At 44.7% G+C, this 12,631-nt stretch overlaps 2 protein-coding genes across 2 annotated transcripts; both read right to left on the reverse strand.

The window, feature by feature from the left end:
• Window positions 1–293: 293 nt before the first annotated feature.
• Window positions 294–6,332, reverse strand: LOC149985515 (matrix metalloproteinase-15-like). Its single transcript, XM_090232259.1, has 7 exons — window positions 6,003–6,332; window positions 5,645–5,806; window positions 4,521–4,912; window positions 4,049–4,187; window positions 3,165–3,315; window positions 2,810–2,925; window positions 294–2,258 (listed from the first exon to the last, which is right to left on the reverse strand). The coding sequence occupies exons 1-7, from the start codon at window positions 6,304–6,306 to the stop codon at window positions 1,786–1,788; spliced, it is 1,737 nt and encodes a 578-aa protein (XP_090088385.1). The 5' UTR covers window positions 6,307–6,332; the 3' UTR covers window positions 294–1,785.
• Window positions 6,333–6,759: 427 nt separating this feature from the next.
• On the reverse strand, window positions 6,760–10,372 carry LOC149985516 (uncharacterized). Its single transcript, XM_090232266.1, has 9 exons — window positions 10,163–10,372; window positions 9,929–9,962; window positions 9,737–9,788; window positions 9,478–9,586; window positions 9,301–9,332; window positions 9,033–9,138; window positions 7,376–7,400; window positions 7,181–7,265; window positions 6,760–6,962 (listed from the first exon to the last, which is right to left on the reverse strand). Exons 1-9 carry the CDS (start codon window positions 10,253–10,255, stop codon window positions 6,839–6,841), a joined length of 660 nt encoding a protein of 219 aa, XP_090088392.1. The 5' UTR covers window positions 10,256–10,372; the 3' UTR covers window positions 6,760–6,838.
• Between the last annotated feature and the right edge of the window lie 2,259 nt (window positions 10,373–12,631).

The raw sequence follows: 12,631 nt of genomic DNA on the forward strand, positions 1-12,631 counted from the left end.
CAGGCTATTCCATTTTAAAATCTGGCTGTGTTTAAAGTAACTTGACGTCAGAGGTTGTATCTATAGTATGTCACGGTAGCGTAGAGAAGTCATTCAGAGCAAAATAATACTGTCCTGTCAGTTTTCCATGCAATACTCATTGATAATAGTAGATACAAAGACTCCCTCTTTTGGTCATGCTTAGAAATACAGACATGAACTGCTGTTGGAATACAGTGGAAAATACAATGAAAGAGAATGAGAAACTGTTCATACTCATAATAGCATGCTCACCCCAAATTGCACGCAAAGACTTGTTTGCCATGATTCATGTTTTATTTTGAAATCCTTATACATTTCATACATTTACATGTCCTGCATGCATCATTTAACTCTGCTAATGTACAGAGAGCACAACACAAAATGTTGTGCGAATTTTCAAACGTTTTTAAAAAAATATGTTTTTAAAAGTATTGGTTCCTCTCCAACAACCGACTAATACAAAACACAAACAATAAATGACAAAACACGGGTGATTCACAACCGACCCCAAACCTGAAGCGTATACAACCATTTTTTGTTTACTTGTGCATAGTGGCTTTGCTGAGGAAAAACCTCTAGGACTAATGGTCTTCATCTGTCTATTGCGCAAAAAAATAATTGCACTCTGGGTGTAGTATAAAAAGTGTTTGGCCTTTGAATGAGGGAGGTTGGCACACAAAGAGTTGGCAACGAAGGAAGAAGTCCCACAGAGGGGCATTTTAATAAAATAAAATAAAAAAATGGCAACAAAGAGTTGTAAGACATAATTTATGGTTAAGTTCAACGTGAATACTCCAACAGTCCTCATCACAAAGCCCTGTGACACCATCATCACAGATTAGAACTAAAGCCTCTCCTAGGTATAGAGCAGATTCTCAGATCCAAACAGCGACTGCAGATGGAGAATGTCTACAGTGAAACATAGCGGCAGGGGAGGGGGAGTCTCACAGGAAGACATCACCAGCCAAACCGCTCAGTAAAAGAAGTTTTGAAAAATAGGAGTGGGCCTCGCTAATCTAGGTCAGGAGGCACAATGCCAATGTAGCTCCGCTCAGCCCCTCCCCTTGCCCCCCCCCCCCCCCCCCCCCCCCCCCCCCCCTCCAAAGAGAAAATAACTCTAACTCAGGAAAAGGAAATGCTGGCAGGCATCCTAACCCTTCCCCCGGCTCTGCAGCCAAAATGACTAAATCAGCAACATCTGGGTAATGTCAACCAGACTCCGTTCTAGCAGACTTTCAGCCTTCCTAAATATGTGTACAATGAGATATACCACTTTTTGAACCCCTGTATTTAATTTCACCCCAAGGGGGTCTGAATATCAATATCTAAATCCGCCCTTTTATGGATAAAGTCCGGGCTGTTGTAGACTAGAGGAAAGACACAGTGGGAGGTGGTGGTCTTTTGTCTTTTCAGCACACACAACAGTTAGACATTCCTTTGCTGGTTGTAGACAGGCACCACCACTCTGTTTTATAAGGACATTTGTGGATATCCTTGGCTTGAACACATAAAACTACAACAGGGTACAAACTAACTAACAACAACAAAAAATCAAAACACTGGGTGTTAAAAGTGCAAATTGCCTGTTATAAACTGGTAAAGGAGGAACGATAGGGAGATTATGTGCTTGCGTTTGTATGCAATGTTTGTGTGTGTACTGTATGTGCCTGTGTATGGTGCGTGTGTGTGTGTGTGTGTGTGTGTGTGTGTGTGTGTGTGTGTGTGTGTGTGTGTGTGTGTGTGTGAATCCATTTCTGGAGCACATCAAACCCACTCTTGCAGGGATCGTTTGCAATGGACCAAAAGTCTGGGCGCCTCTTTCTTCTGCAGGGTGTTGATAATAGCATAGACCAATAGTAGGATGCACAGCACCAGGACCAGGGGCACGGTCACCATGATCAGGGTCATAACCTTGGCCTCGTTCTCAGCCATCCTCACCACCACATCCACCTCTTTGTCCTCTGCATCAGGTTCATAATCCACATCGTTGGTGTAATCCGTATCTGTGTCACGGTCCACATCATCCGGGTCGGAGCCAATTGGTGGTTGAGGTTTTGGTTGGTCGACTGTGGGCCACTTGCCGCCCGTTACTGTGTCATCTGTATCGGGGTCCACATCCGGTGCTCCCTCACAGCCCATAAAGTCTTTCAGGATAGATCTAGGATAGCCTGGGTCATCTTTCATTTTCTGGTTATCAAACCGCCAGTACTTGGAGCCCTTGTAGAAGTAGGTGTAAGCTGGTTCGGTATGGGGAAGACAAAAATACGGTTGAGGCAACTGTTGAAATGCACTGTGGGAATTTATTGTGAGCATGCTATTTTTTTTCTCTCAAATTATAATTTTTAAAAAAAAGTCTGAGCCATTGTTAATCTTTTTGGGGTTTTGCGTCTTCTGATCCAACTGTTTATTCATCATGACACAAGTTCGTCACACTTCACAGGATAGTGTCATTGCCGAGCCGTGCTAGTAATATTTACAGTACGGTGAAGCTTCAATTGGACTAGAGGCTGTTTTTAATTCCCCTTCACAAGTACCTTTCCATTTTGATGAAAAAAAGAAAAGAAAAAAATGACTTATCAGGAAGACATTTGGGCCGTCAGATTAGGTTTTTTTTTCACTACAGGAAACCACTTTGAATACTTTTGCCAGGCACTCGATTTCTGGGTGAAGCATGGACGACCTCTCCAAACCTAAAATCTCATGCGTCCCAACCCTTTCCCCTCTCAGCTCAGAATCTATAGCCTCCCTCCATTTTTACGGACAGTTTCCCTTATAGTGACTCACTCACCGCCATCGTCGCTGAGGAAGGCTCCTTTAGGAGAGGATGGGACCTTGCCCCACCTGGAGACAGGTTTAGGGTAGTCTTTGTCACCGGTGCGGGACTCTTCATCAAAACGCCAGTATCTGCAGGAAAGGACGGTGACAAGACAGATGATTTAACACATAGCAGTTAAATGGGCTGATGATTACTACCGCAAGCAACTTATGTCTTTCTGTCTCTCAAAAGTCAGGGCTGAAACGGCTTTCCCTTGACTAAAGGAATGTCATTTCACTTTTATATTTATCATTCCACACTACATCAGTCAGTTAGTGGAGATTGAGTATGGTAGAGTAAGGCAAGGCATTCGGGGGCATGTGGTCACCTGTCTCCTCTGAAGAAGTATGTGTAGCCGGTGGGCTCCCACCAGATAGCTGTGTCGATCCTGTCTGAGGGGATGCCCTGACCATACTCTACCAGGGGCTGGGGGTAACCAGGCACCACGTCAGCCTCCCTGAACACCCAGTACTTGTCCCCTACAGAGTGAGAGGAGGAGAGGGTAGAGGACAGATGAGAGGGTAGAGGACAGAGGACAGAGGAGAGGGTAGAGGACAGAGGAGAGGGCAGAGGACAGAGGAGAGGGCAGAGGACAGAGGAGAGGGTAGAGGGCAGAGGACAGAGGAGAGGGTAGAGAACAGAGGAGAGGGTAGAGGACCATCAAGAAGAGGAAGATGTGAGAAGAGAGGAAAGAGAAGTTAAGCACAGGTTCCATTTGCAACATTTGCTGCCAGTGATTTGTTACATTCTCAGATTCAACAAAGTTTACTATAACAGAGCCCAACATTTTTTTTTAGCACTCTTAAAAACACTGAAGCACATTCAACCTCTGTAAACACACTACTGATGCAACTCGTGGTTGTCCTTTGTGCGAGAACACACAGAAAGTTAAAAGAGTCCGAACACATGAAGAAATGGTGCAGCCCGTACCCCTGCTCTACTCTATCCCCTCCAAGTCTTATTCTCTGCTCAGACTGAAACCTAGGAAATCAGCATCTGGAGCAGCGACTGATGCAATCCATCCAGGCCTGCCAGCTGCTTTCCACTGCTGCTAGCTGCACCCCATGAGTCTCTTCCCGACTGTAGTTTTAAACATGAGGAATGCAGTGGAGAAGGATGATATCTCGGTCCCTGTGTTTCTAGAGTGAACACGCCCCCAAGTAGATTTCAACAATTTTACAAAAAAAAAGAAATTTCAAGGAAAATACAGACCTTTGAAAAAGACAAATTTCCCGTCGTGCCGTTCATAGCCAGAGTCTATATCATCAGGTAGTCCAACCCAGAAGACAGAAATGGGCATTGGGTAGTTGTCCAGAACATGGTTCCTTCTAACTCTCCAGAACCAGCGACCCTGGAAAGGACAGAAGACACCATCAGAACAAATGGACTAACTTCATTGCACACATTGTATATAGACTCCCCCTTTGTTTTCTACTGTGTTATTGACTTGTTAATTGTTTACTCCATGTGTAACTCTGTGTTGTCTGCTCATACTGCTATGCTTTATCTTGGCCAGGTCGCAGTTGCAAATGAGAACTTGTTCTCAACTAGCCTACCTGGTTAAATAAAGGTGAAATAAAAAAAAATAAAAAAATCCTCTTTTGGGAGATTAGTATGAAGTATGAATTAGTACAGCTAAACAAACTAAAAACCGCTGTATTCTTAGAATAGCTCTGCTTCTCACCTTGAAGACGAACATCTCCCCTCGCAGCATGGTGACCGTATCAAAGTCCCCGTCACAGATGTCCAGGGCGGTGTGGTCTGGCTGCACAGGGCGACGAGGCTCATCTCTCCTGATGTAGGGGGTCACCGGCACAGGGTCGGGCCAGGGGATGGTGGGTTCTGGGTCAGGTATTGGAGGGAGGTGAGGTGCGTCGGTGGGATCTGGTTCAGGTTCTGGTTGGTCTGGGGTGTCAGGGTCATAGGTGGGGCTGGGGGGGTCTGTCTGGAGAGAACTATAAGGGGGGGTGGTGGGGTTTAGATCTGGAGGAGTAGTGGTGGTGGGGTCTTGGTGAGGGGCGGTGTCATCACTGGTGGTGGTGGGGGGGTCCTGAGTGGGAGCATCGTCTGGAGGCCCTGCACAATCCAAGATGATGACGTTATAAATTCCACTAGTTTGAATTAACTCATCTAACACATATCCCTGCTTGCGCCCCCCTCTCTGTTGCTTATTAGCGTGCGTGCACACACACACACACACACACACACACACACACACACACACACACACAGAGAGAGAGAGTCTAATTTTCCACTCCGTGCTGTGGCAGGAAGCCCATGGAGCTTTCTGGAAGGAAGCCCTTCTGGTTGCACAGTGACAGAGAGAGGAAAAACAGACATACAGTACTTACACAAGACGTACAACCTTTAAAGGGATACTTCAGGACTGTATCTACTTCCCTAGAGTCAGATGAACTCGGGGGTTAGCATTTTTGTGTCTCTGCGTGCTGTTTGAAGGAAGTTGCTAACTAGCGCAACTGCTAACAACAGTTCATCTGACTCTGAGGAGGAAGATAAAGGGCCTCGTTGCCAAAACCCCAAAGTATCTGTTGAACTATGAGTGTGAACTACGACAAGGATCCCTAAATACTATCTTCAGTGTGTCTGCAGTGCACATACAAACATTCACCAGTTCCACGACACACAAAGGCACAATGACTTCTATTCAGTCATGGACAGAGTAGGATCATTGCAAAAGCATGTATGGCATGCTGTGAGGGAGAATCTCAATTGAAGGGGGTCTATTGTGTATGTGTGTGTGTGTGTGTGTGCACGTGCACTGTAGGGGCCTGAGGAAGGGCTCCTCACCATATATCTTCTGTATTCCACTCCTGTCATCGTCCGGGAGTGAGAAGGTCTTTGTGTCCATGTATTGGTAGAGGGGAGCCATGATGGCACTGGGGTTGTCAGAGTGCTCCAGGCCCAGAGCATGGCCCAGCTCATGCACCGCAACCAGGAACAGGTCAATACCTGGGAGCAGAGGAGGGAGGAATGGAGAGCGGGGGAGAGAAAGATGGGAAGAGGAGAACGAAAATGAATGTCAAAAGATATCAATAAGGGATTCATTTAGAAACAAATGACATGGAAATAGTAACGGTCATTTGTCTGTGTGTAATGACTGACTGAGGAGCCAATGGGGGCAAAGGGGACAACGTGTCTATCTAACCTGATGGATTATGGTTGTCAAGGGTCCACGGTTCGTCTGCGTCAAAGTGTGTGTCTCCGCCCATCCCGGGCCCTGGGTAGTAGGCATGAGCCAGGGATCCCCCTTCGCCGTCGAACAGAGACATGTCTCCATGGAAACCAGAGGCAAACAACAGCATGATATCTAGCGCGTCCTGGCTGCTGTTGGTGACGTCTTGGAAGGCGATTTCTTCGAAGCTCAGTGGTGTCACATGCTCCCACACCAAAAAGGCCTTGCGGATGGCTTCTCGTGTCCGCTCCTCACCGACGTTTGGGGTAGTATTCATAATGCTGGGAGAGGGGGTTGAGGAAAGGACAAGATATTCTTAGTACTTAGACATACAACACTGAAAAAATATAGAAGTGCAACATGTAAAATGTTGGCCCCATGTTTCATGAGATGAAAAAAAGGTCCCAGACATTTCCCATACGCACAAGAAGCTTATTTCTCTCTCGATTACATCCCTGTTAGTGAGTATTTCTCCTTTGCCAAGATAATCCATCCACCTGACAGGTGTGGCATATCAAGAAGCTGATTAAAAGGCATGATCATTACACAGGTGCACCTTGTGCGGGGGACAATAAAAGGCCACTCTAAAAATGTGCAGTTTTGTCACACAACACAATGCCACAGATGTCACACGTTTTGAGGGAGTGTGCAATTGGCATGCTGACTGCAAGAATGTCCACCAGAGCTGATGGCAGAGAAATGATTGTTAATTTCTCTCAGATATGCTGCCTCCAATGTAGTTTTAGATCATTTGGCAGTACCTACTGTTTGTACAATCAGCATATGTCCAGGTAACCGGCCTCAAACATTTAAACTCTGACTGTACCTTTGTCAAGAGATGACCTCTTGCTCTGAGCCTTACTCTGGGCCTCTACGTAACCTGCAGGGAGCATCACAGGCTGAGGAATAACATTCTTAATCCAGTTAACCACTCTGCAACGCAAGACAGACAGGGAGGAAGAGGAAGAAAGAGAGGGGGTAGAGAGAGAGAGAGAGAGAGAGAGAGAGAGAGAGGGGGGTGGGAGAGGATTAGGATTAAGACAAGCTTTGTCAGCAAGTAAAGGTGGATTTGGCTGTGGAGATGTGACTGTTCAGTGAGGTAAGGATGGAAGGCAAGGTGTGTGGGGGGGGGGGGTCTCTGTGTGACTCACTTGAGGGGGAACTGTGGTACCCGATCCTCTTCCTCATCGTCTGAAAATATCTCCACCACAGGTATGTGTGGGAGGGGCTCTGCGTCTAGACAGAAAATAGACAGCATCAATAGCTAGTTATAAGTCATCCATAATAAGTCAAAGAAGTTACAACACAAAAAATGGGATTGCTGTGTGACAAATGTAAACATATACCTGGCACATCTTTCATGTTATAAACCTGAAAAAAAGAAGCCAGAGTCACAAACGTTCATTTTTACAATGAAGGTTATATGGAATATTTACCACATTACTGTTTTGATCATGTTATGGTGTGTTATTACATGATACTAGTTTAAAATGCTCCTCTGATGTCCAGTTATGTATGACAGGGTGATGTTTTAAAGGAATTAGGAATCTACCGATATGATTGTCCCCATATCTATACCTATGAATTTGAAACTTTCTTTCACCACAGGATCTGGAATATGTGAATTGTGTGCAAAATAATGCTGTTCAAATGTTCAGAACAATGTTTTCGTGTCATAATGATTATTATTATAATGTATCCTATTGCACATGTCTGTAAGATAAGGAGTAGATTTCATCAATCATTGATATCATTTGTCCAGAACTTCACCATTTTTTTATTCTATCCTTGAATCCTTCAAGTGAATGTCTGAACGCATGTGAAGCTTTTTGAGCAAATGCTATGGTGGATTGATTGCCGACTACTGATTGTAAGACTACTCAGACTACTCAGGGGGTAGATGGGTGTCCTGCCCAGCAACAGCCTGTTATTTAGCTGTACTTACACATGGCTCTGCGATATACTCTTCGTGCGTCTTAAGTACATAAAGGAACATAAAGTAAAAAAAAACTCGTTACGGGGATTAGAAAAAGAAACTCCAGCAAAATGGCATTTTTGTTATGTCATTATGAGTAATCAGCACCCCCCCCCCCCCCCAAAAAAAGCTGAACAAGAATACAATTGAAACTACAGCAGGCGGACCTCGGCAGAGCCTGGGAAGCCATGACCACTCCGTTTTAAGAGGGCTCGATGCTTTTAAAACGAACAGTAGGCCTACTGTAAAAGGAACAGTTAAATGGAGTAGCTACTTATGAGATAATGGCGAGAGGAAGTCGGCAACGTCTTAACACCATGGATATCGTAACAGATTATTACATTTCTAAACCTCTCTCGTGGTATTACGTTGCTATCACGTCTCACCCACAGCTCTCTGAAAGCCCCGTGACACCATTGGCTTTGATTAAGCGAGTTATTCAAAAGCCTGTTACACCATTATAGACCATCGCCGGATATTCATCAAGCCGGGGGAGCAGAATTGTTTTACAAAAGTGATTTTAAGTGAGAATATTGCGCTATCGTGGGGAGCTAAGATTTTAATGTAGCATCATTACTAGGCATGTAGTAATTATTAAAGTTATTATATTGTTTAAACGCTATTATGAGGGCAACCTGACAAAAATGATGTTTTAAATTGTACAGGTACAGTGATCGGTAAGCTGCTCTGACAGCTGATGCTTAAAGTTAGGGAGATATAAGTATCCAGCTTCAGTGATTTTTGCAACTCATTCCAGTCATTGTCAGCCGAGAACTGGAAGGAAAGGCGGCCAAAGTAAGTGTTGGCTTTGGGGATGACCAGTGAAATATACCTGATGGAGCGTGTGCTACGGGTGAGTGTTGCTAAGGTGACCATTGAGCTGAGATAAGGCGGGGCTTTACCTCGCAAAGACTTATAGATGACCTGGAGCCAGTGGACCTGGAGCACCACGTGCTCTCCTGAAAAAATGCATCTACAATCTACTTCCACAGAAACCGTGACATAGTGACATGATAGTGTCAACTCACCTCTGTCTCTTCCTCCTCCTCCTCTCGAATATCCTCTCTGTACTTGTCATCCGGCTGAGGCACCACCTTGCTCAGTCCCTCTGCAATCCACTTAATCACCCCATTCCTGTTGGAAGTAGGAATCGTCAGTCAATTAATAGAGCTATCAAACTTTTTTGAAAAAGATGATATATTTCCACATTTCAACATACTTTGAAGTAATATACAACAACAAAATTGTCAACGGAATTCACAAAACCAACACTTAAAAAAAGTCCTCTCTTTGTACCTTTCATCCTCTCTTTGTACCTCCTGCAGTGACTGATGGATGGAAGCAGAAAGTGGAGGGATTAGAGAAACATAGAATCACATATTAACCCTTTATACAGCTTAAAAAGACCCACACTGATTCAATTAGAGACTGGTTGATTGATACAGGTAGTGTTTGGTACAGTCTAACATTCACCCTGGATACAGAGTTGGATCTGCTGAGGTTAGGGCTGCCTGTTGGTTGAGGCAGAGCACTGGTGAAGCCATTGGAGAGCCAGGTCATCACTCCACTCTGACTCTGAATACTGAGAGAGAGAGAGAGAGAGAGAGAGAGAGAGAGAGAGAGAGAGAGAGAGATAGATCACCATCACCACCGCCACCTTCATCACCATCCTGGCAAAAAGTCTGTATGCAAGCAGACCAGACTGCTCACAGGTCAAATTTTACACACATACCCATTGTCCTCTGAAATATCCTCTTCCTTCTGTTTGGCTGGTTTTGCATTGACTGTTGAGATTCACGTACATAAAACAGAAGTGAAGAAGAGGGTTAACAAATTGAATAGGCATTTATAAAACACACGTATTCATGGTTGTTTCATTGTTTTACAAAGCTATGATAAACTGTTTGAAGAACAGAAGCATCACCTTCTTTTTTGACTTCATCTTTAGACACTTTTTGCTTTTGGAGAGAAAGATGGAGAGAGACAGTCAGGTAATGTGAAGAGGACAAGTCATAAATAATATACATTTTCTTGTGATTTTTAAAATATTTTTGGTATTATCATGTGAGGGGATCAGATATACAGGTGAGTTGATTTGTGAGCAGGTGTGATTAGTGTGTTCTTACTGGTGATGCAGGTGTGATTAGTGTGTTCTTACTGGTGATGCAAGTGTGGGATTGACTGTCTCCTGTCCCAGAGAGCCAGGGGCGTCAGGGGGCTGAGGAACCACTTTCACCACCCAGTTAAACATCCTGTGACAAAGGCAAATACCAGGACAACAGCTCAGTAACTAGGGCAACATCTGCTGAAGTGAGCATCCCATAATATGAATAAACCAGGTTTGTTTCTATGTCGTCCGGTACCTCAGAGACAGTCAGAATGTCGTATATGCTGCAATGGAGCATGAAACTCCTGAAGGTTCATCTAGCCACTTCAGAGACCATGCTGATTATAACAGTCATTGGTGAACTATTTTTCATGCACGTGAAATCGTTTTTGCAATGCCATGTCATGTGGGATCTTGTGGGGAGCTTTGACTTTGGCTTTTTCTGGCAGCTGTTGCGTTGTTGTGTATTGGCATTGCCAATAATCGCTCTCCACATCCTGCTTGAAGATAATAATTGCCAGCACTTGAGCCTGTGATTAAAGAAGCTCTGCTGTTTTGGTCTTATGAAGCTCCAACCACATTGTTTGGCAAAGCCTGACGTTTAAAGAGGAAACAGAATAGCACGTTTCAAGGCATAACCTTCATCACACACTACTGACAAGCTGCTTTCGAGGACAAGTGAGTTACCGCAGAATTGTAGACAGGAACAACAGTCAGGAAAAGGATTTCATCCAACTGTTAGAGAACACGCTGAAAACCAACATGTGTGGCTGTTCTGCCTTTTTGTGGGTTTCGAAAACAACAATGTCATTATTTTATCTTGAATATAATCAAATTCAAATCAAATAAAATGTATTCTCCAACTGTACATGTCATCCCATGTACAGGCCAAGTGAGATCAGGTTGCACCCACTCTGTCGCACCAACAAAACATGGCCTCTGCCACACTAGTATACCTGTAGAGAACCTGTGCATGCTGGCCATTTAATCCCAGACGGACTTTCTCTGATAGATTATCCCCTTGCCACTTGATATTTGGCCTAATCTGAGGATCATAGCTCAAACTGTGCACCTTTGATTTCTTTGCATCAAAGCAGGCGCCGGCAAATGACTACATTATAAAGTCACAGAACACACTGCAGCAGTGCAGCCTAAAGTGCTCTGCAAAAGTAGAGGATTCGCCCCTGCAGACCGTAGCACTAGGAGTGGTCTGTACCACCTTCGTCCCTGCAGACCATAGCACTAGGAGTGGTCTGTGCCACCAGCTCTGTAACAAACAACCGCGCGCACATCATCAAAATGAACTATATTCAAGTGAACTATTGCAAGGCAATGAACTGTCGCAAGGATTGTCAATTTGCGCAACACCACCCCCGACTAGTTTTAAATGTTCACCTATACCTGTAAATGTCTACACACAAGCCTCACAATCTGTTTTACAATAGAAGCACACCACAACGCTGACGTCTCACCAACACATTTGACAAGAAACCCCGTAGTAAATCCAGTCAAGTTACTCAACGTGCAGAGGTTAGGTGAAAAGGTAGTAGCAACATATCATACCTGTATGTTCAGTGGTGCAGCAGCATACCTGACAGGGACACAAGAGCCCAGGACGGACAGCGATGTTCTGGCTGGATTAGGATGAGACTCGCCTAACGGGATTATGGACCTGAAGGACAGCACTATCCTGCTGAGATTAGCAATGAGAATAATGAAAACCTCAGGCCATATATGTAACCCAAAGCCCCAGGTCCCAATTTACAAGGTTCTATGCTGTAGACGTTTGAATAAAAGTAGCTGTTTGAGTTAATGAAAACAGTTTGAACCTTTAACATGAATATGGGGGTCACTGTCAGCGTAGTGCCATTTGGAGTGGTACTCAGTGGTTAACACTGTAGCTACTGTGTACCGAACGTGTCTATCTCTCGCCTTATAACTGTCTGTCTGCTCGCTGCTAGTATAACTGTTTCTCACGATTGTGAAATGTACATAGCACAGACGTCACTCTTGTTGTGGTGTGTGGTTACAGTTTGGGCTATAAAAAGGTGTCCTTGTAGTAGCCAGTGTAAACCCTGTTGCACACGCCAGGGGATCATTACCTGTGATCCATGTCTGTCAGGTACAATCAGGGACTGAATTACTTCTAGGAAATAGGACATGCACTCATCACGTGGCATTACAGTAGGATTGGCTTGGGCAAATGAACGGCCATTGGTTTCCTGATATCTGAATAGTGTGTCCAGGAAGATTACCGTGTGATAAGCCACAGGTGTAGCGCGAAAGAACCGTCAGCCTCAGCAGAACAGGGGATTGAGCATCCAGGTTAAACCCATAGCAATTTAGAACATCTATGACGTGGGGGTGGGGGGGGCATCGGTCCCTTACAGCAATCTCCAAAGGCTGCATCTTGTTCAGGCATCCGCAGATGTTTTGTATCATCGGCAGACATCAGTGAAGAAGCCCCGTCCGCAGGGTTCTTTTGTAGGGTCTGTCAGATCCACTAGAACCCCTGTCATC

Source organism: Oncorhynchus mykiss, chromosome 1 (genome assembly GCF_057628025.1).
Source record: "Oncorhynchus mykiss isolate SJ-2025 chromosome 1, ASM5762802v1, whole genome shotgun sequence".
In the NCBI taxonomy this organism is placed as follows: domain Eukaryota; kingdom Metazoa; phylum Chordata; class Actinopteri; order Salmoniformes; family Salmonidae; genus Oncorhynchus; species Oncorhynchus mykiss.

What these genes read in the sequence shown, in the direction of transcription:
- LOC149985515 (XM_090232259.1), bottom strand. Translation starts at nt 6,306, where the DNA reads ATGAATACTACCCCAAACGTCGGTGAGGAGCGGACACGAGAAGCCATC. An exon ending in GGGAGATGTTCGTCTTCAAG is followed by an intron (nt 4,188 to 4,520) that starts GTGAGAAGCAGA and finishes TGTCCTTTCCAG; the next exon opens with GGTCGCTGGTTCTGGAGAGT. An exon ending in CTTCCTCAGCGACGATGGCG is followed by an intron (nt 2,259 to 2,809) that starts GTGAGTGAGTCA and finishes ATACCGAACCAG; the next exon opens with CTTACACCTACTTCTACAAG.
- LOC149985516 (XM_090232266.1), bottom strand. Translation starts at nt 10,255, where the DNA reads ATGTTTAACTGGGTGGTGAAAGTGGTTCCTCAGCCCCCTGACGCCCCT. An exon ending in GTACAAAGAGAGGATGAAAG is followed by an intron (nt 9,139 to 9,300) that starts GTACAAAGAGAG and finishes TACTTCCAACAG; the next exon opens with GAATGGGGTGATTAAGTGGA. An exon ending in TAACATGAAAGATGTGCCAG is followed by an intron (nt 7,266 to 7,375) that starts GTATATGTTTAC and finishes TTTTCTGTCTAG; the next exon opens with ACGCAGAGCCCCTCCCACAC.